Source organism: Hyla sarda, chromosome 1, assembly GCF_029499605.1.
Source record: "Hyla sarda isolate aHylSar1 chromosome 1, aHylSar1.hap1, whole genome shotgun sequence".
Taxonomy (NCBI): domain Eukaryota; kingdom Metazoa; phylum Chordata; class Amphibia; order Anura; family Hylidae; genus Hyla; species Hyla sarda.
Window position 1 is genome coordinate 366572894 of NC_079189.1, and position 22222 is coordinate 366595115.

General features: G+C 41.5%; 1 protein-coding gene across 1 annotated transcript in view; it reads right to left on the reverse strand.

Moving 5' to 3' along the window:
* Positions 1 to 15875: 15875 nt before the first annotated feature.
* Positions 15876 to 22222, reverse strand: part of CEMIP2 (cell migration inducing hyaluronidase 2) — a 104569-nt gene continuing 98222 nt past the window's right edge. Inside the window, exons 22-24 of the mRNA XM_056523087.1 lie at positions 20392 to 20528; positions 18935 to 19041; positions 15876 to 16941 (exon numbers count right to left, since the gene is read on the reverse strand). Of these exons, the coding sequence (XP_056379062.1) occupies positions 16745 to 16941; positions 18935 to 19041; positions 20392 to 20528 (441 nt within the window). The 3' untranslated portion in view covers positions 15876 to 16744. The remainder of the gene's footprint in view (positions 16942 to 18934; positions 19042 to 20391; positions 20529 to 22222) is intronic.

Genomic DNA, 22222 nt, shown 5'->3' on the forward strand with positions numbered 1-22222 from the left:
TGTAATCGCCTTAAAGCCAGAGGGTATAAAACTTGGATGCTAGAAAGAGCCAAACACAGAGTACAGAACAAACCATGATTAGATCTACTTGGGAATCAGAGTCCGTTACGAGTAAATAACCAGTCTGTTTATCAGAGCAAAGTTTCCTTTGTCACTACATATAGTATGGAATTTGATGCCATCAGGGCAATTGTAAATAAATATCTTCCTATACTCAGACAGTATCCGGCTTTGGATATTATTTTGAAGGAAGGATGTAACTTTTGGAAAGCTCCAACGCTAGCCAGTATTCTCTCCCCCAGTTTAATATCTACATCCACCCCTGAAAATTCAGGAAACTGGATTAGAACACAGGGCTTCCATAGATGTGGTCAGGCAAGATGTGTGGTATGTCAATATGCTACTAAAACTTTGTCCTTTTTTGATGCATGATCTAATAAGGTTTATAAGATCAGAGACTTCCTTAATTGTGATTCTTGTTTTGTAATATATAAGATAGTCTGCTCAACTTGCAATCTTACGTACATTGGGTCTACTAAAAGAAATCTAAAAAAAAACGCATCCAAGAACCCATTAGAGGTGCAAATAATTCCCTTAATGTGAATGCATCCAACGTGATGTTCTCGATGGTAACATTTCTTGCATACGTTTTTTTGCCATCGAGAAAGTCCAGAGAAGGCACTCAGGGATTGGAAGACGTTATGGGTATACCGATTTGATTGCTTTCAGCCAAAAGGATTGAATAACCGTGCTGATTCGTTTTTCCATTATTAGAACAGTGCTGCTTTTTTTATTCTTTGTTTCTTTTGTGTTTTTTCTAACACTTTTTCCAGCTGTCACCATTTTTAAGATTGTTTCATATTTTAGTGTTAGTTCAGAAGATGCATTTGAGTGGCATGTGAGTCTGCTTAGTGAAGGACCACAAGGGGTTAATACCCCAACAGGTGCCGGCCATCACCATCCACTTCCCCTCCCCCCATGTGCATGCTACAGGTTTCGTTAAAGAGTCATAGACTGGAAATCTTGCATGTTGACTGCCTGTTTACCTTGTTCCTGTTGGTTTTAAAGCTGCAAATAAACCTGGAGTTATAAAATAAAACCTACACAAGTATCTTTCTAACCGTATGGACCTACAGAATAAAGATAAGGTGTAATTTTACCGAAAAATGTACTGCGTAGAAACAAAAGCCCAAAATGGTGTTGTTTTTTAAATTTCACACAACAAAAAGGATTAAAAAGTCAGTGCGTCTCTCTTTCCATGTAGTATAATATAATTTGGTACTACTCGGACTCAATTGTAACACACTGATTCGGTCAAGCACCTGCAGTGTGCTTGCAGATGGGGAAGGACAGCGCTGTTTTAAAACCAACTCCCGGCCCCCCTCGACATGTTTCGCTGCTATACACGGCTTTGTCAAGAGGTTTCAGTGCCCAGCAACCTCTTGACAAAGCCGTGTATAGCGGCAAAGCATGTCGAGGGGGGCGTGAGTTGGTTTTAAAACAGTGCTGTCCTTCCCCATCTGCAAGCACACTGCAGGTGCTTGACAGAATCAGTGTGTTACAATTGAGTCCAAGTAGTACCAAATGATATTATACTACATGGGAAGAGAGACGCGCTGACTTTTTAATCCTTTTTGTTGTGTGGAAATAATAAAGATATACCTTTTAAATATATGGGAAATTAGGGTATTAGTGGATCACTGCGGTGGTGTTATGGTGAATTGTTTGCATTAACCCTCCATATATTGGTCTATAATGGAGTAGCTTTTTAAATTTCACCCCACAAATGTTTTTTTTTTTGTTTCGCCAGATTTTGTTACAAAAAGGGATGTCATTACAAAGTACAATTGGTAACACAAAAAAACAAGCCCTTTTATGGGTTTGTAGGTGCAAAATTAAAAGCGTTATGATTTTTAGATGGGGAGAAGGAAATGGGTCAAAATGGGCTTGTCCCCAAGTAGTTAAGTGCACAGACCTCTCTGTAGTAAATGCTTTTCTGGCCCCTACTCTAAGTGACAGCTCTGGATTAGGGCCATATTACACATAGCGACTATAAGCTGAATAGGCCGATATCACCCTGTCAAATGACAAATGCACAAACATATTGGCTGATCCCTTCATTTTGCCCTGCTTAAAAATATTTTTTCTTTAGCCACACATCTCCCAGTGCAATAGGGGACGCGCAGCCAATTAATGATGATGGAAGCCCTGTAGATGCAAAAAATGAGTTATGAAGAGTGGTATTTAAAACACTGAAAATTTTCTGAGTCATTAAGGCGGTTAATGGATTAATGGTTTATCTGTTCCCGTTTCCAGCAATGGCTTTGTCTCCCGTTCTCTCTGGCCACGGCTTCACTCTGTATAGTGTGCCACCATTGTTCCTGCCTTCCAGAGGTATTTAAAACCCTCACTGTCTCTTAGTCCCTGCCCCTGTTAGAATACAATGTGAATGCTAATGGATGGACAATTTATCTGTGTATCTGACCTTTTGTCTGTTATCTGACTATCCCTTGCCTTATGTTTTTGTACTTTAGCTGCCCTCTGGATTTCTGGCTCTTGGTCTATCCCTGATTAACCCTTTGTTTGCCTACTTGGTACCATTTTGCCCGATCATTGCTGACTAGGACTTACTATTCTTGACGCCCCTGCACCTTTGACCAGTGCCCATTTGAGGGCCACCTTTTGAACATGACATCAGGTGGAAAAAAAATCTCAGGTAGTAGAAATCCAAAACATAGGAGAAAAAAAAACAATCTGGGCCACTATTTAAAAAAAAAAGTTTTTATAACCCCCAAAAAGTCTCACAAAAATGTGTGAAAGTAGCCTTAAGAATAAACAAAAAGGACTGTTTTAAACCACTAGCAATAAGTCCTGAGCTTAAAGGGGTACTTCGCTGTAAACATTGTATCCTCTATCAAAAGGATAGGCGATAAGATGTTAGATCACGGGGTCCCGCTGCTGAGGACTCCGCTCCGTGCCCGATGACTGGCGATGCCGGAGGCCAAGCCCCCTCCATTCACCTCTATGGCAGGAGGCATGACAGCTATGTACTAGCCGTCACGCCCCCTCCCATAGACATGAATGGAGGGGGCGTGGTTTGACGTCATGAACACGAAAGCTGCAAGCTTCCGTGTTCCGGATGCTGCCGCTGCCAACCCAGAGATCGCGGGGATCCCCAGCGGCTGGACCTCCATGATCTAACATCTTATTCTCCTATCCTTTGTTTTTTGCGTGACCAATTGTACTTTGCAATGAAACCTCTAATTTTACCATAAAATGTACGGCAAACCCCCCCAAAAAAATTTTTAGGGAGGAAATTTTAATGAAAACCACAATTTTGCACATTTTGGAGGGTTTTGTTTTCACACTGTACACTTTACGGTCAAAATTACATGTGTTCTTTATTCTGTGGGTCTATACGATTAAAATTATACCCATGGCTAGATACTTTTATATTCTTGTACCGCTTAAAAAAAATCTAAAACTTTTTGTACAAAATCAGTAATCTAAAATTGCCCTATTTTGACCACCTACAACTTTTTCCTTTTTCCATATATAGGGCGGTATGGGGGGCTCATTTTTTGCACCGTCATCTGTACTTTTTATCGATAGCACACTTGCATATATAAAACTTTTAGACCATTTTTTAAAAATAAAATATGACAAAAAGCTGCATTTTAGGACTTTTAAATTTTTTTTACATTTGCGCCATTCACCGTAGGGGATCATTAACATTATATTTTTATAGTTCGGACATTTACGCATGCGTTGATACCAATTATGTTTATTTAAAAAAATGTACGCTTTTAGGGGGTAAAATGGGAAAAACTGACAATTTTCATTTTTATTTGGGATGGGGATTTTTCAAATTTTTTTTACTTTTTATTTTTACATTATTCAACTTTTTTTTTACACTTTTTATGTCCCCATAAGGGACCATCTATAGCAATCCTTTGATTGCTAATACTGTTCAGTGCTATGTATAGGACATAGCACTGATCAGTATTATCGGTGATCTTCTGCTCTGGTCTGCTTGATCTCAGACCAGAGCAGAAGACCCCGGGAGATGGCCGGAGCCAGGAGAGGGGACCTCTGGCCGCCATGCTGGATGATCGGATCGCCGCGGCAGCACTGCGGGCGATCCGATCATCCATTTAAAGTACCGCACTGCCGCAATCTGTACTGATCTGCATCTGAGGAGTTAATGGCGGACATCAGCGCGATTGCGGATGTCGGCCATTACCGGCGGGTCCCCGTCTGCTGCTAGTAGCCGGAACCTGCCGTGTATGACGCGAGCACCGTTCCGATGCTCGCAGTGATACACAGTACGTAAATGTATGTCCTGGTGCGTGAAGTACCGCCAAACCAGGACGTACATTTACGTCCGTGGTCGTTAAGGTTTTTTTTAAATCAACTGGTGCCAGAAGTTAAACAGATTTGTAAATTACTTCTATTAAAAAATCTTAACCCTTATGGTACTTAGAAGCTTCTGTATGCTCCACAAGAAGTACCTTTCTTTTTTAATATCTTTCCAGTCTGACCACAGTGCTCTCTGCTGACACCTCTGTCCATATCAGGAACTGTCCAGAGTTGGAGCAAATCCCCATCGCAAACTTATCCTGCTCTGGACAGGTCCTGACGTGGACAGAGGTGTCAGCAAAGAGCACTGTGGTCAGACTGGAAAGAAATAAAAAAAGATAAGAACTTCCTGTGGAGCATACAGAAGCTTATAAGTACTAGAAGGACTAATAGAAGTAATTTACAAATCTGCTTAACTTTCTATCATCAGTTGATTTAAAAAAAAAAAAAACTTTTTCCAGTGAAGTACAACTTTTTGAGTCCAAAAAACTAGCATAGTAGTTTATAAATTCACTCCTTTGATTTTTTTTTACACTAAACAATCAAGAGTGTCAAAAATTTTGACCACAACTGTGATTTCTAATGCTAGTTCTAATAGATTCTATGTAATTCAGACCTAAAAAATGATGGCCTAAGCTGTCGTATGGTGTATTATAAAAGTATTCTTCCCATAAAAGCATTTATCCCTTATGTCATGGGAGCTATGCAGTTCCCACAGAGTGATGTATGGCGGGCTCACCCTGCATTCTTGTCTTTACTACCATAATTCTGCTGTATACAAAAACAGTCAACGGTGCTATTGTGTATGGCAAAAAAATTTTATATGTTGCAATCCCTTTTTTTTTTATAATGTAAGTTCATGGGAAACAGATTCTGCTGTGCGGAATACAGGTGCATCTGTTTTTAGCATTAGTTAACATATATACGTTTTTTAAAGTGTACATAATGTTTATGCTAAATAGAAAAATGCACCCCAAAATGGTACCAATAAAAATGCCAACTCATCTTGCAAAGAAAACAACCCTCATATAGCTCCAGAAGAAAACTTATGGCTACACAAAAAGTTTCTTTATTAACATAGAAGGTTTTTATTCCTCTTAAAAAGGCCAGATGAAAAATTCCAGTAAAGGCATACACATCTACAACTGTAACCATGACCAGAATATTATCCATTCATATTATCAATAACAGGCTGCATTCTGGCAGCTAGCTAATGAGGCAAAGAAGATTTATAAGACAAAGCACTGCAGTCATTTGATTAAACTGTTGACATGCTGCCCAGTCAAAAGTTAAGATCACACCGGGTCTCGCTCCTAAGACCCACTGCGATAGTGAGATAAGACAGTAAGGAGCATGGTAGCACACACCACTTCCTGGCTGACCGGCAGATACAACCTTTTACTGCAGGGAAAGGGTCAGATGTGAATGACAGCGGGAAGTGAGGCGCGCGCTGAGGTGCACTTCATTCAGCTGTAGCTCATGATCACAGCGGAGAGAGACCATGGAGAATCTCAACTGTTGACATGTATGGGCAACATGCGAAAAGTTTTTGCAAATGACAGAGAAGCTGTAAAACGAGGCTGTGCCCCATCAAATACTAAAAGATGCCTAATTGATGGGGCCCACCTCACAGTTTGAGAAGCACTGCTTTAAAGGGGTATTCCGGCCTTATACATCTTAGGAGATAAGATGTCTGATCGCTGGGGTCCCACCGCTGGGACTCCCGTGATCTCTGTGCAGCCCCCCGGCACTCTGTGCCGGTCTTTTCCTCCGAGACAGAGATGTGACATCATGGCCATGCCCCCTCGTGATGTGACGCGTCCTCCAGTAGGGGATAAGCTGTATAAGGCAAGAATACCCCTTTAAAGGATTATAAGAATTTTTTTCTGTATGTTTTTGTTTAAAAAAAAAAAAAAAAAGGAAACCAATTATGTGGGACAGACCTGGAATACTAGCGTTAAAGAATATGAGCTTTTAAACCTTTCGGAAGCAGAGAAAATAAAAAAAACACTTAAACACATTTTCTGATCTGTTATACTCTGTTACACTCATTTCTTATACTTCACAGAGAAATAATTACCTTTTAGGACTGATAAAACTACAAATGTAATTGTTTTCTATTTAAAAAAAAGGTACCGACAAAAGTATGGTTACCTAAATATACCACAAAACAATCAAACAACAAAAGAAAAACGATACAGTGATGTTAGCAAATATGTGTATAAGTTAAGCCATATTAGGGGATGGTACTTAGATGTAGGGTGTATGATGATTAGTGGGTCAAAAGACAGGGAGGACACCAGGGGATGGGGGATCAGGAGATGGTGCCTGCCCTAGACTGTAGACCCCCCCTCACTGACCCTGCCTTTTGAGGGACCCATCTCCTTAACAGGATGGCCTCAACCACGGTGACATTGCCTCCCTGATGCTAAAGTGCACAGGAGAAAATAAACAGGTACTGTAACCATGACCTAGTTGAGTATATATAGGTTGTATGTAATGCATATGGAGGATGGGATATAGTAGCACAACCCTGAAAAATTACTCTATATACTCCATGAGAAAAAACATGATGGTGAGCAAATAAAAAAAAAAAAGTGATAAATTGTTAAAAATTTATGGAGCAAACTGCAACCCTAATAGATGTTGAGTGCAGAGCAGAGTATCCCTATAAACTGCAACATGTTCCCTCTCTTAGGTTAGTAAACAGGTTAATCAGGGACAGGGATATAGCTCAATGGCTGGAAGAAAAATAACCTAGGGTAACAATCAGTGGTACTTGGTCTATGGCCACAAAGTATGTATAATGTAAGAAATTTTCCACTCTTAATGCAGGTCAGGTAATCAGTAAAAACCCTGCAGCCCTCAGACCATCTCGCCTGAGGGTCATTCCAGCAGCATACCGTCCTGATTTAACCATGAGAGGGACCTATCTCGTGCGTTCACCCAGGGCATATCAAGTGCCTTCCCTGTGTTGCTAGTGTGAACCATGGGACCGCTTGAGCCACTAACCTTAGCTAAGTATCATTTTACAATGCATTCTATCCTTTAATTGGGTTTCATCAGTGACCCTAAATAGACTCATACATATTATCATATTAGTCTTTTGCATTGTGTGTGTTATATTAATATACGGTACATTAAGAGTGGAACATTTCTTACATGTTACATACTTTGTGGCCATAGACCAGGTACCACTGATTGTTACCCTATGTTATTTTCCTTCCAACCATTGAGCTATATCCCTGTCCCTGATGAACCTGCTTACTAACCCAACAGGGGATACGCGTTGGAGTTAATAGGGATACTTTGCTCAGCACCCGACATCTATTAGGGTTGCAGTTTGCTCCATATATTTTTAACAATTTATCATCACTTTTTTGTTTGCTCACCATCATGTTTTTTCACATGGTGTATATAGAGTATTTTTTTAGGGTTGTGCTACTATATCCCATCCTCCATATCCATTACATGCAACCTATATATACTCAACCAGGTCACGGTTACATTACCTCTTCCAGTTTATTATTTTCTCCTGAGCACTTTAGCATCAGGGAGGGAACGTCACCGTGGGTGGGGCCATCCTGTTAAGGAGATGGGTCCCTCAAAAGGCAGGATCAGTGAGGTCTATAGTCTAGGGCGACCACCATCTCATGATCTCCCATCCCCTGGTGGCTTCCCTGTCTTTTGACCCACTAACCCATCATACACCCTACATCTATTAGCACCCCCCTAATATCGCTTTATTTATACACATATTTGCTCACATCACTATCGTTTTTCTTTTGTTGTTTGTTTTTTGTGGTATATATAGGTAACCATCCTTTTGTTGCTATCTTTTTAATAGAAACCAATAACATTTGTAGTTTTATCAGTCCTAAAAGGTAAAATGATTTCTCTGTGAAATAGTCCAATGAGGTCTCCTCAATTTGGTCCTCTACCTTGGGAATACATATCCTTCTATTAAGGCAATTAGATGTGCTTGACTCTGATTTTATACTCATTTCTTATACCAAGAATGTAATTCAATAAAGGAACACTACAGTTCTCAACCATCTGTTTTTGATTTGTTTTAACGTCATGAAATTTTAAGATTCTGAGAAATTTCCAATAAACTTATCATAGAAAATAAAAACTTAGAAACACAGAAGAGGACCGCATGGTTTACCTTGTGTGTCCTAGTATTTCCTTTTTTATTTCTAGGATAGATATAGGTTTATTTCCCAGGAATGTTTACATTTAATTAGAGTTGACTGTTGACTGGTAGTTTGTTTTGAGCATCTACTATTTCAGTAAAATATTTTTTTCTAACATTGGGGGAGATTTATCAAAACCTGTGTAGAGGAAGAGTTGTGCAGTTGCCCATAGTGACCAATCTGATTGCTTCTTTCGCTTCTTAGAGGCCTTTTTATAAAATAAAAGAAGCAATCTGATGGGCAACTGCACCACTCTTCTCTACACAGCTTTTTTTGGTTTGTTTGTTGAAAACCCTTACTTCCTTAACCCTATTTAAAGTACACCTCAAAAGTTTGACTTCAGACCAACCTTCAGATCAGGTGTGGAGCAACACAGTCCACACTTCACAGTACAGTTGCCAAGATAGATGGGAGTTTCTCTCTATTCATAACTTTTACTATATTTGAAGCTTGTAATCCAGTTCCCTTTTTTGGATATCCATTGAATGGTCCCTAACCTTTTAAAGGGTACCTCTCATCAAAAAAATTGGAAAGTTATTCAACATTCATTAATCTAAAATATATCAAAAGTTTATTTGATGAGAGGTACCCTTTAAACTTTTTAGGATAAATGGTCATGTGTGTACAGAAAGTTACAGCACGGTTTCTGACTTGTATATGACATTTGTGACCAGTTTTCCTTCTGTAAAAGAATTAGAGCAGTACTAATCCAACATTTAGATGAGGTATACTACTTACTAGATCTTTCAGCAGCTTCTCTGTATGTCTTTGCATGTCTGACTGTGCAGTCAAATCACCTCCCCACTGCACAAATCTCTATAGGCAGCATGTAGCCTGATCCTATAGTGTGCTGGCTGATGGTCTGTCACCTCTCTATGGGTGCTGGGGGAGGGGAAAACAATGCACTCCCCTACCCCAGTGACTCTGGTCAGCTCATTTACGTCAATGGATTTCATCGTCGGTCCGGCTGGGGTACGGGAGCGCACGGTTTTCCCATCCCCCAGCCGGATCCGGCAGCCGTAGGCTGAAAACGTGTTGTGAAAGCACCCTAAAGACAGATGTTTAGCAGTTGTTCATAATTACATGCTTACTGTCATTTCAAACTACTCCCCTTAAAGTGATATCCTCTGTGGCTCCTTACATATTTGTGAATCAAATCATTTATAAAAACTGATTTCTTAAACCAGAACATCTCAAAAGTTTTGGCCACTAGGCATTTCCCCTTCCTACAATCTACTGTCCATTATCTGTTAGGATAAATTTGTGTCTAGTAACAGCTAGATCTAGACAGAACATAGGAAGTGGGGCAAAGATTAGATGTGCAGGACAGAATAGAAGAAAGCTTAAAGGGATTCTCCACTGCCCCAGGGTCCGGAACGTATAGTTCAGAAAGCTGGGTGGGGGGGGGGGTTCATGACATCATGGCCACACCCCTCATGACGTCACACCCCTCAATGCAAGTCTATGGGAGGGGGCGTGATGTCCGTCACACCCCCTCCCATAGACTTGCATTGAGGGGGCATGGGGTGACATCATGACCCCCGCAGCCCGCACCCAGCATTCGGAACTTAATGTTCCGGACACTGGGGCAGTGGAGTATCCCTTTAAGAAAGCCTAGGCTATGTACCTGCAAGCGGAGCCAGTCTGCCTGCTCAGATGAACCAGACTGTACCTACAAAACATAAATCGCAGCCAGATGTTAGCTGTAAATCAATGAGAAATCTCAAATTTAGAATTCCACTTTGCGTTTTTTCACTTTGGCATTTTTTTAAATCCTTTTGGCGTTTTTTCACTTTTTCTGCGTTTTTTTCCCACTCTTTGGCGTTTGGAAAAAAACCCTGTAGTTCCCTCAAACCGGCGTTTTTTTGTCAAAATTGTGGCTATGTGGATTTTAACTTTGGCATTTTTGCAGGCGGTTTTTAATCTTTTTTAGACTTTAGCGATCCAAAAAAGTGATGCAGATAGCTGTTTTTAATAAAATTTCGTAGGGTACCATTAAAATTTTTTTTTCAAAAATATACAGTAGTGAAGGAAAAAATTGTATCTAACGAAATGTATATTATTGAAAAAAATAAAACTATTACTTTTTAAACAGGGATCAATTTATGTGTGCGGGGAAATAAAAATGTAGCCGACAATTATAAAAATGTATTGTGTGTGTGTTTTTCACTTTTTTGCTTTATTTTTTTAATTTTTTTTTAGTTAGTACTACTACTCCCAGCATGGAACACACTGTTCCATGATGGGAGTAGTAGTACCTGTACTAATAGAACGCCCGCTGCGATCTTTCTGTATAATATATCGATGCGGCGGCCGCTTTTCTATGGTCCCCTGCACTGACGTATATATACACATATTCATATTTCCCGCAGAGCTGTGATTGGCCAGATGGTTCCAGCCAATCACAGCTCTCTCTGAGAAATAGGAACATGTGTATATATACGGCCGTGCAGGGGACCATAGGAGAGCGCCGGCCGCTGCATCTATACATTATACAGGAGGATCACAGCGGCTGTCAGAAGTGATACCCGCAGTGATTTTTCCATAACTGCAGTTAATACTACTCCCAACATGGAGCACACTCTGCCTCATGCTGGGAGCTGTAGTACCTGCATTAATAGACAGATCGCAGCAAGTGTCAGAAATTACACTCACTGCGATCTGTCTATTAATACAGGTACTACAGCTCCCAGCATGGAGCAGAGTGTACTCCATGTTGGGAGTAGTAGTGCCTGCTTAAGGACACATCACAGTGGATGTCACTACTGACACCCTCTGTGATCGTCCTGTCTATAGCAGAGATGGAGCGGCTGTATACATCGCTCACATCCCTGCTCTGCACTATACTCCGGGCCGGCCACTCATTCATTCATCTTTTCCTCAGAGCTGTGATTGGCTGCAACCATCCGGCCAATCATAGCTCTGGGTGGGAAATATGAATTTCTGTTGACATCAGTGGCCGGAGTATAGTGCCGAGAGGCGAGCGATGTATAGACCCGCTCGCTTCTCTGCTATATTATGGACGATCGCATCGGGTGTCAGGACTGACACCCGGGGCAATATGTCTATAGTACAGGTACTATCACTCCCAGCATGGAACAGTCTGTTCCATGCTGGGAGTAGTAGTACTACATAAAAATGTATAAAAAAAAAAAAAAAGTGAAACACACACTTTATTAAAAAATAATAAAAATTGGGTTATAAAATATATACATTGCGTATAAGAAATTTTGGGTACCAAAAAAAAAAAATGCCAAGGTGCAATTTCCACACAAATGAAAAAAACGCCGGAAAAAAACGCCAGAAAAAACGCATGATGACGTCACTTGCACTGGCAATTTTTCAGGCGTTTTTTTAATCCCTAAAAACGCAGTGCAAAAAACCAAGTGGAGACTTAGCCTTAGTGCTGTGCTGCGTAAATCATTCCCCAGGACAGTGCCAGCCTGATAGGTTCAGTGCACTCACTATGGCATAGCAGAGATGAATACATCCTGTTCCAAATTATAATGCAAATTCTATTTAAGTGTCACAAAGATTAAATATTTAGTTTTTCAGTTTAACTCATGGATGTCATTGTGGCTCAGGGCTCTTTTGATCACTGAAAATAATCTCGGACACCTGTGATAATTAGATTGCCAGGTGAGCCCAATTAAAAGGAGAAACTACCAAAGGTGGGTGTTCCACATTATTAAGCAGACACCATTTTCAAGCACTATGGGGAAGAAAAAGGATCTCTCTGCTGCTGAAAAGAGTGGAATAGTTCAATGCCTTGGATGAGGTAAGAGTGATCATCACACTAAGAGATTTGTGGCTGATTCAGAGCACAGACAGGTTTCTGCAGATAAAGGCACATTGAGGAAGATTTCTGCCAGATCCATGCACCGAATTAAGAGAGCAGCTACTAAAATACCATTACATAGCAGCAAACAGATATTTTAAGCTGCTGGTGCCTCACGAATCCCATGGACATCAAGGTGTAGAGTCCTCCTGATTCTTGAAACTGTGCATAAACCTTCTATTCGGCCACCACTGCTCCCAAGCAGAAATGGCTGCATTGGGCAGAAATATACATGAAGACTAATTCTCAAACAGTCCTGTTCACTGATGAGTCCCGTGCAACCCTGGATGGTCCAGATGGATGGAGTAGTGGATGGTTGGTGGACGGCCACCCTGTGCCAACAAGGCTGCAACGTCAGCAAGGTGGTGGTGGAGTCATGTTTTGGGCCAGAATCATGGGAAGAGAGCTGGTCGGCCCCTTTAAGGTCCCCCAGGGTGTAAAGATGACCTCTGCAAAGTATGTGGAGTTTCTGACTGACCACTTTCTTCCCTGGTACAGAAGGAAGAACTATGCTTCCCGTAATAAAATCTTCCTGCAAGACAATGCACCATCTCATGCTGCAAATAATACCTCTGCATCAATAGCTGCTATGGGGATAAAAAGGAGAAAAAGTCATGGAGTGGCCTCCATCCTCCCCTGACCTCAATCCTATTGAGAAACTTTGGAGCATCCTCAAGCAAAAGATCTATGAGGGTGGGAGGCAGTTTACATCCAAACAGCAGCTCTGGGAGGCTATTCTGACATCTTGCAAGACAAATTCAAGCAGAAACTGTCCAAAAACTCACAAGTTCAATGGATGCAAGACTTGTGAAGCTGCTATCAAATAATGAGTCTTATGTTAAAATGTAATGTGACCTGTTAAAATGTTTAAGAAGTTAAAATGTTGTTAAAAGTTTAATTGAAATAGCTTTTGATTTCAGTAAATATGCTGCAAACACAACAAATGACAATTTTCATTTCTTTACAACCTATAAAGTGTTTTAAAACTTATTGTGCATAATTTGGAACAGCGCATTGTAAGTTTTTTTATGTTTAAAAGCATTCTGTTATCGTTAGTAGTTTTGTTCAATAAAAATTGAATTGTACTCTAAATAGTTGATAACATGAGTAGAGATGAGCGAACTTACAGTAAATTCGATTTGTCACGAACTTCTCAGCTCGGCAGTTGATGACTTATCCTGCATAAATTAGTTCAGCTTTCAGGTGCTCTGGCAGGCTGGAAAAGGTGGATACATTTCTAGGAAAGAGTCTCCTAGGACTGTATCCACCTTTTCCAGCCCACGGGAGCACCTGAAAGCTGAACTATGGAATACAGATCTTCTGCCACAAGAGAAAGGAGGGATGGCTGTTCCTGCAGCCTAGGACACTGGAGGCCGTTAAAGCCCCTAAAGCAAGAACTGGGGGCAGGACAGGACTGCGAAGAGGGAAAAAATGAGAATTGAATGCTACAGACTAAGGCTGCTGCTCATGGAGTCTTATGACACAGGAAAGCCTTACTACATAATAATGTTGTGTAGAGAAGAGTGTTGGCTTTTTATCTTCATGTCTTCTGTCCTGCAGTTGGAGGTCTCCTCTAGGGGGTACTGTCATGGGTGTAAGGGTAAGGAAGCATTTTTCATAAGGGGCTACAAAGTTTCTAATGATGTATTCATTTCAGATGCTGAAAAGCTTTTATTTTGTAATTTTACCCTAACATATTTCAAAATGCCATGTGTGAGTAAATAATCCAGTTTTACTTGTTTCAGGCAATTTTTATTATCACAGATTCTTACCCAATAGTAAGGAGTGTTTAACATGTTGTCTGGGCTTTATTAAAAAAATTTAATAAATAATGTACCCCCTTGTCCATGGGTTAGATCTACTATTGCAGCTCAGAAACATTACCTAATAAGGATGCACCAGACACAGCCTATGAACAAAATTGTAGCTAAAATAACTAATAATCTAATTCCAGGTATACCCTTTAAAAAGGAGTAACCTTTCACAGGATAGGGAATAAGTACCTGACCGCTGGGGCCCCCAAGACCACTGTGCTCTCAGTGAGAAGTGCGTGTCGTCTACTGGTAGACGGCACACACTCCATTCCTTTCGATGATGCCAGAGAGCTGTACTCGGGTCTTTTCGGCGCTCCCATAGAAATGAATGGAGCATGTGCCAGCTGCAGCACGCACTCCTCACTGAATGCCAGGTCCCGTCCCGTTGATTGTGGGGGTCCCCAGCGGTCGGACCCCCCCTACCTCCCGCAATTAGCTTATCCCCTATTTTTGCCAGAGATCTCCTTTAAGGTCATATTTGATAAAATATGTATACAATAGATCACAACGACTTAAATGTATACAATAGATCACAACGATATTCGGTGTTAAAATGATTTTTTCTATTTGTAGAAAAAAGAATTCTATCTTGTGAAAATGTTAGTGCATTGGTTTAAAAATGACCACATACAAATTGTTATTTCAACCATACCATCCAAATATACACCGTATTTTTCACCGTATAAGATGCACTTTTTCTTCCCCAAAACGGGGGGGGGGGGGGGGGGGAGTTGGTGCGTCTTATACGACGAATATACGCCCGAGGCTGCTGCGGGCGAGAGCGGGAAGTCAGCGGTAAGTAGAGGCTGTAGAGGCGGTGGTGCGGTACAGCGCTGACTACCCGCTCCCTGCCTGCAGAAGCCTCATGACCGCCGGTGAATTTTTCACCTCACACCGGCTAAGTTTATTGCCCTACGCCTGGAACATACACTCCCGGGCGCCGGGCAAGTTAATTACTAATAACTGTATACTAAAAACCAGGGTGCCTCCAGCTGTTGTGAAACTACAACTCCCAGCATGTCCGGACCGGCAAAGGCTGTCCGAGCATGCTGGTAGTTGTAGTTTCACAACAGTTGGAGGCACCCTGGTTTTTAGTATACATGAATTAGTTTTTACCTGCTCTGGCCGGCCCCCGCCTGCAGTCGCACACAGGAGCCGCGCCGGGCAGATAAGGATAGGTTTTCCTATACTGGACATCACTGTGTCCCGAAAAATCTTTTGGGAACATAAGGATGTCCGCGGGTCACTAACCATTCCCCGGCCGATGCACGTCCTCCTCCGGTCTTCCTGCGATCCTCCGCCTCTCTATGGTTGTACGCACAGGACCTCATAGAGGCGAAGGAGGACCGGAGGAAGACGCGCGCTGGTCAGGGCCTGGCGAGTGACCGGCGGCGCGTAATCTTCAGTGTTCTGGTCACCGCACCTATTGCTATGGTCCATAGGCCATAGCAGTAGATTGTGACACCGGACCAGAGGAGCGGTGACCGGAACACTGTGGGGGCAGCACACAGACATACAGCCTCCAGCCGTACACTGTATATGGCTGGAAGCTGTATGTCTGTGGGGGGGAGCTGCCTACCATTGTGGGGGAACTATACTGCCAACTATTGTGAGAGAACTATACTGCCAACCATTGTGGGGGGGGGGGGGAGCTGCCTACCATTGTGGGGGAACTATACTGCCAACTATTGTGGGGGAACTATACTGATATAAAATATTTTACTACAGTATTTGGTTCAGAATCTTTTTTTTTCTAGATTTTCCTCCTTTAAAATTAGGTGCGTCTTATATGGCGAAAAATACGGTAAATCTGTAAAGACCCGTACAGAGGTAACATTGTACAGTTGTCCATAACAACCAGATTACTTATTTCATTTTTAAAAGGCTTCTAAAAAATGACAAACAATGTGATTGGTTGCTATGGGCAACTGCTCCAATTTTCCCAAATGTCTGCAGAATGTTTCTTTCCGCACTGCAAAGATTGTGAATTTTCATTTACATATGTATTCCCTGTAGTAAACATGTAAAAGTAAAAAAAAAAAAAAAGGCATAAAATGTTCATCTGACCAGGGGGCTGTAACTGAACGCAACACTTGCCATATTTCTATATCCCCACTAAAAATCTGTGAATGCCAATATCAGTGACTTGTAGAAAGATTTTAATGATAAATACCTTTCAAGTAAACCACTGTGCAAAGAAATACACACTTAAAACGCTTCCAGTCAGATCCATAAAATATACACCATAAAATATCAGTAATATAAAAAAGTATAAAAATACAGTTTACAGCACATACAAAACCACCAAAAACCATAACATCTGCAAATCCTATCTTTACAAAACAGTCAAAAAAAAAAAAAAAAATCAAAGAATTATATACAACTAGAAGGTGCATTGGCATTAGGGCATTGATTTTAGGCCCCAGCTGTAAGGAACACAGTAACATGATTTTTGCTGGATAACAGTGTAACTGCCATAAATTAAATAAGTTAGTTCACATTTTTGCTTGACACGCCCCTGGAAGGCATATATTAATCTAATGTGTATTTAAAGCTCTTTTCAATAGTTCCATATCTTTTCTTTTATTTGAGCCGACTCTTCGACATTCATAGGCGTCATGCTGTAAAGGTATATAGCTATCCAGTAGTCCCAAGCCCTGCCCAGCAGGACTCATGAATAGTTTTGTCCAAGATAGTTTAAACTTTCCTTTGTATCCAAAGAAGGCAATGCTACCTAAAAAAGTAAGAAATAAATTATTATATATACAGATGTATATGCCTCTATGGTAATAAACTATAAAATCCGAACAAGAAGCCACACCTATATCTACCTACTCGCCACCACACCGCCACTTCTGAACTTGGTGAATGATTACAAGTAGTTGGAAGTGGTTTAACAGATGCTATTATACATCTCTATTCCTATATATTTTCTAGAATTAAACCCCCATCAAATTCCAAAAACACCAAACAATGCTCATTGATACAAAACTGTAAGAGGGCATTAAAGTATAATGCATCATAGAGGGGAGATGCCTGGTCTGAAGGCCCCACCTACTGCTAAATGCCCTAAATGGTCATATAGTATAGACCTTCTCACATTGTATTTCTCATCAGATGAATCAGGCAAACTACAGTTTCTGCCATTTCCTTATAAGTTTCACAGTGTTTTCTGTTAATGGATTATGTTACTATCACTGCGCAAGTCCAGCAATAAAGAGGCCTGTCATCCTGCCTGCAAAACATATGGAAGGGGCCGTGAAAACGGAGAAAACTAAATCCAAAACGGTCAGCAACTATGCTGTGGATGCCTTTGGCTATGTTCACATGTTGGAATTTCCTTGCTGGATTCCGCATTGGAATTCTAAACAAAAATTCCGCTGCAGCAGAGCTCCATTGAAACCAGAGAAAATCCCAAGGGCACAAATCCATTATATAGCTGGGTTCACACACAGTATTTTGGGCCAAGTTTTAGGCCTCATTTTGTTCATTTGGTTTTTCCACTCTTGGGTTTGTAAAACTAAGAAAAACTACAATGGAAAGATTTGCACCATTATAATGGTTTTGGATCCACTCTAGGTTCTGGTAAAGCTACTGAGTAAAATGAGACTCAAAATGAGGCCCAAAACAATGTGAACCCAGCCTCACCACACCAACCCATTACTTGATCTATGCACATGCCTTGATATATATTGACTTCTCCTCTTTCACAATCCAATGGCCACAACAGTGACCTGCCTCTGTCAGGGACTTAGTGTGCATTTCCTGCGGGTTGAGATAGGGAACAGGGATTTGGTGAGCATGGGGACCCACGCACCTTTGGAAGGGAATCAGCAGGGGATCAGACAGGTGAGTACAGCTTTTTATTTATTTCATTAATTTTTAACCCATTAAAGGGGTACTCCACTGGAAAACATTTTTTTTTTATTAACTGGTGCCAGAAAGTTAAACAGATTTGTAAACTACCTACTTCTATTAAAAAACACATCTTAGGATTCCAGTACAGCATCTGATAAGTACTGGAAGGATTGAGTTATTACAGTGAATTACCATAGAATCCATTCTATGTATCCCCTCAGGAGGACAGTCAATATTGGCAGAAACGCGTTGGAAATTATCTGAAGTGGAGTTGTGTTATGCATACAATTTATGGTCTTCTACCGGGTTTTTTTAGATGGCTAAGCTTTACCTGTTTGGTTGTGGTCAGTAGAGCACTGAATTATTTTTATGGTGAATTTTATCTGGTGTTATTAAAAGTTACGTTTTAGGCACCTACCCCTTTATCATTTGTTGATATAGTGTTGGTCTTCGAAGCTGGGAGATGTTGGATGCCTTGTAGATCCATTACTATTTAGCAAATTATTTCTAGAAAATGATTAAAATAATCATTTTGGGACACATAGGCCAAGCACATGGGCAAAAAAAAAATAACAGTGAAAGTTTGTGCCTTTCTGTAGTAATGAGCTCAAACCAGCAACTGGTAGCAAAGTAAAAAGAATGCTGTCCAAAACCGTCCTGCATGGGGACTATTAGTAAAAGTGATATGTTTACATCTATTAAAGCGATTAGATGTATTTTGCCTTTATTTTAAATTCTCCCTTATATAGTCCATATCCCCATTGTGTGCTCTATAGCCCATGATGACTAAGGTCAATGCACTTTACTTATAATTGCACCTTGTGAAAAGCTATGGTTTAAAACTAAAAACACTTTAATGTGCAGCTTACCTTTATTCTGAAGAATTGCTGGTTTAGCTGTTCCCAGAGAGTATAACCATTGTGCAATTTTGCCATAATCCGCTATGTATCCACGTGATGCAATGGCAACTATTGATCTAGTATATAAAACAATAAAGATACTTAAACATAGGGCTGACTGGTTTAGATTACCTCGCTGCTGGAACTCCAGTAATCAGCCATGACATGGGAAGAAACCCTGAAGAAGGGGCATAACTAACGGAGGTGCAGAAGAAGCTGTCGCACAGGGCCCCTGGTGCCTAAGGTGAGCCCAAGGCAACTCTGCCCATAAAAAGGCACATGGAAGACATGGTGGCCTGTTCCAGATTATGCCTCTGTTATGCCTCTGTCCTGTAGCAAAATTAGACACTTTCCATTTAAATAATCCAGTTGTTAGCTGTATTGTATCAGTAAACTAGTAGAATTACTACAGATTTAGGTTTATTTTCTAGGTAGGGTCGCTAACTGTTCCTGCCATAATCACAGCATTACTGTGCACAATATCAATATTTCTGTATATTTATGATAGAATTCTTGCAATTGTCATATGACCCAGCCCAACCTTAAAGAGAACCTGTGGCTGAATCAAAAATAGTGTGTTTCTAAGTATGTGCTTATAGGAAAGTGGGGGCTGATCACATACCAGTTTATGGTATGTAAATCAGCCCCCATTTGCTGAGATATGGGGAAGGGGTGTTTATTTCCATCCGACGGTCTGCTCATACTATTTGGTTGCAGATGAGGAGAGACCACCACCACACGGCACTGTGAAAAAGACCAGGGAACTGAACTGAACCCAGGCTGACCTGGGGACTGCACAGCACTGGCCAACTGCATCATAATGGTATGATGGGGTAGGGGTTAATGCAGAGTCGGTAGGTGTTAATGAATGGGAGGGTGGCAGCAGCTGAAACATGTACTTGTAAAGACCAAGAAGATGAAGGACAGCACTGGACCTGTCCAGTGTGCACATGGTCGTCCAGATACGCATACAGAAAATAGATTTTTTTGCAGCACAAAACACACCTCCCCTCTGACAGATTCACAAACCATCACATGGAAATAAACACCCCAATACCTCGGGGGGAGGGAGGCTGATCAACATACTGTAAATGGGTATGTGATCATTCTCCCTAACCTATCTGCACATACAGCTTATAGAAACAGGTATTTCTGATTCGGCCACAGGTCCCTTTTAAGGAAACACTGAGGTTGCTTATGAGTTAGGGTAATGTTTTCATTTTCAGGAGATCCTGTATCACTATGGAGCCCTACCCTGAATCATTTCAGAGTGTTAAAAAATAAAAATAAAAAAAAATAAGAAAGAAAAAAAGTAAGACATATTCATGTGTAACCTAATTTGGGAAATGTAGTGCTCTTTGTAAACTACTAAAGACAAAACAAGTTTCAAGGAAAAAAAAATAATGTATATTTCTGCCAATATATACCTTTGAGGGATTCTGTTTTCCAGTACATCAAAATCTTCTTGTTTAACATGCAAGTCTTCTTTTACTGCTCCAGTGCAAGCGTCAATGACAACGACGAATAAACCAGCTTGTTGAAAGGAATACTTGGTGCCATTAACCTGAAAAACACATGAATGCAACAAAAAGATTGCCAACTATAATAGGATGTGAGAAAAAGGGGCCTGTGTTCCTCATGTCCAAACCTATGACGACATTTCTTATAAGACACTATAATCTTTCTAAAGCTAAAATGAACTTAAATTTCCTCACTGCTGGAGGAGCCTAAAATAGAGAAATCCCTGGACAGAGTAACAGCCAAAAAGTTAAAGTCAATAAGGAGGTGGTCAGCTAATATTTTACTTTCCATGCTCAGCAGACAATGCGCTTTTCAGTGCAAAGCTAAAATGTGGCATTTTCACCAGCTTTCCTTGTCAGAATGCTACTTATTTTATAGTCTTAAGAAGCATATAAAAGGCACAGGAGAGGGTGAAATTATGACACAAACCCGTTAAAGGGAATCTGTCATGCTGAGCATTGTGCCCTGTGTACAGGCAGGAAGTTACAGAGCAGACTGATTTATAGAAACATAGAAGGTGTCGGGAGATAAGAACCATTTGGCCCATCTAGTTTGCCCAATAATCTGAATACTATGAATAGTCCCTGGCCCTATCTTATATGAAGGATAGCCTTATGCTTATCCCATGTATGTTTAAACTCCTTCACTGTATTTGCAGCGACCACTTCTGCAGGAAGGCTATTCCATGCATCCACTACCCTCTCAGTAAAATAATAACTTCCCGATATTACTTTTAATCCTTTGCCCCTGTAATTTAAAACTATGTCCTCTTGTGGTAGTTTTTCTTCTTTTAAATATGCTCTCCTCCTTTACCGTGTTGATTTCCTTTATGTACCGTATTTATCGGCGTATAACACGCATTTTTTAGGCTAAAATGTATCTGCGTGTTATACGCTGATAAGCCGCTGCAGTTCAATGATTTAAAGTGGGCACTTCAAATCAATGAACTGCAGCGGCTTTTGCAGGTGCAGAGACCTGCCATCGCTGCCAGCTTCTCTGCCCCTGCCTGTCCTGGGGTCTAGAGCCCTGCTGCCGCCGCTTCTCTCCCCCTGGCTATCGGTGCCGCTGCCCCTTCTCTCCCCCTGGCTATCGGTGCCGGCAATGGGGCAGCGGCGCCGATAGCCAGGGGGAGAGAAGGGGCAGCGGCACCCATTGCCGGCGCCGCTGCCCCGTTGCCTCCCCCTTCCCCTGTTGTATAATTACCTGTTGCCGGGGGTCGGGTCCGCGCTGCTTCTGGCCTCCGGTGTGGCGTCCCCTGCGTCGTTGCTATACGCTGCACGGCGAGGCGCAATGACGAGTGACGTCACTTGTCATTGCGTCTCGCAGCGCATAGCAATGACGCAGGGGACGCCACACCGGAGGCCAGAAGCAGCGCGGACCCGACCCCGGCAAAAGGTAATTATACAACAGGGGATGGGGGAGGCAACGTGGCAGCGGCGCCGGCAATGGGTGCCGCTGCCCCTTCTCTCTCCCCGGCACCGATAGCCAGGGGGAGAAAAGGGGCAGCGGCACCGATAGCCAGGGGGAGAAAAGGGGCAGCGGCAGGGCTCTAGACCCCAGGAAAGGCAGGGGGAGAGAAGCTGGCAGTGACGGCCTCTCTCCCCCTGCCTTTCCTGGGGGCTTCTGCGGGGTCAGAAACAGTGTATCGGGGTATACACATGCACACACCCTCATTTTACCAAGGATATTTGGGTAAAAAACTTTTTTTACCCAAATATCCTTGGTTAAATTAGGGTG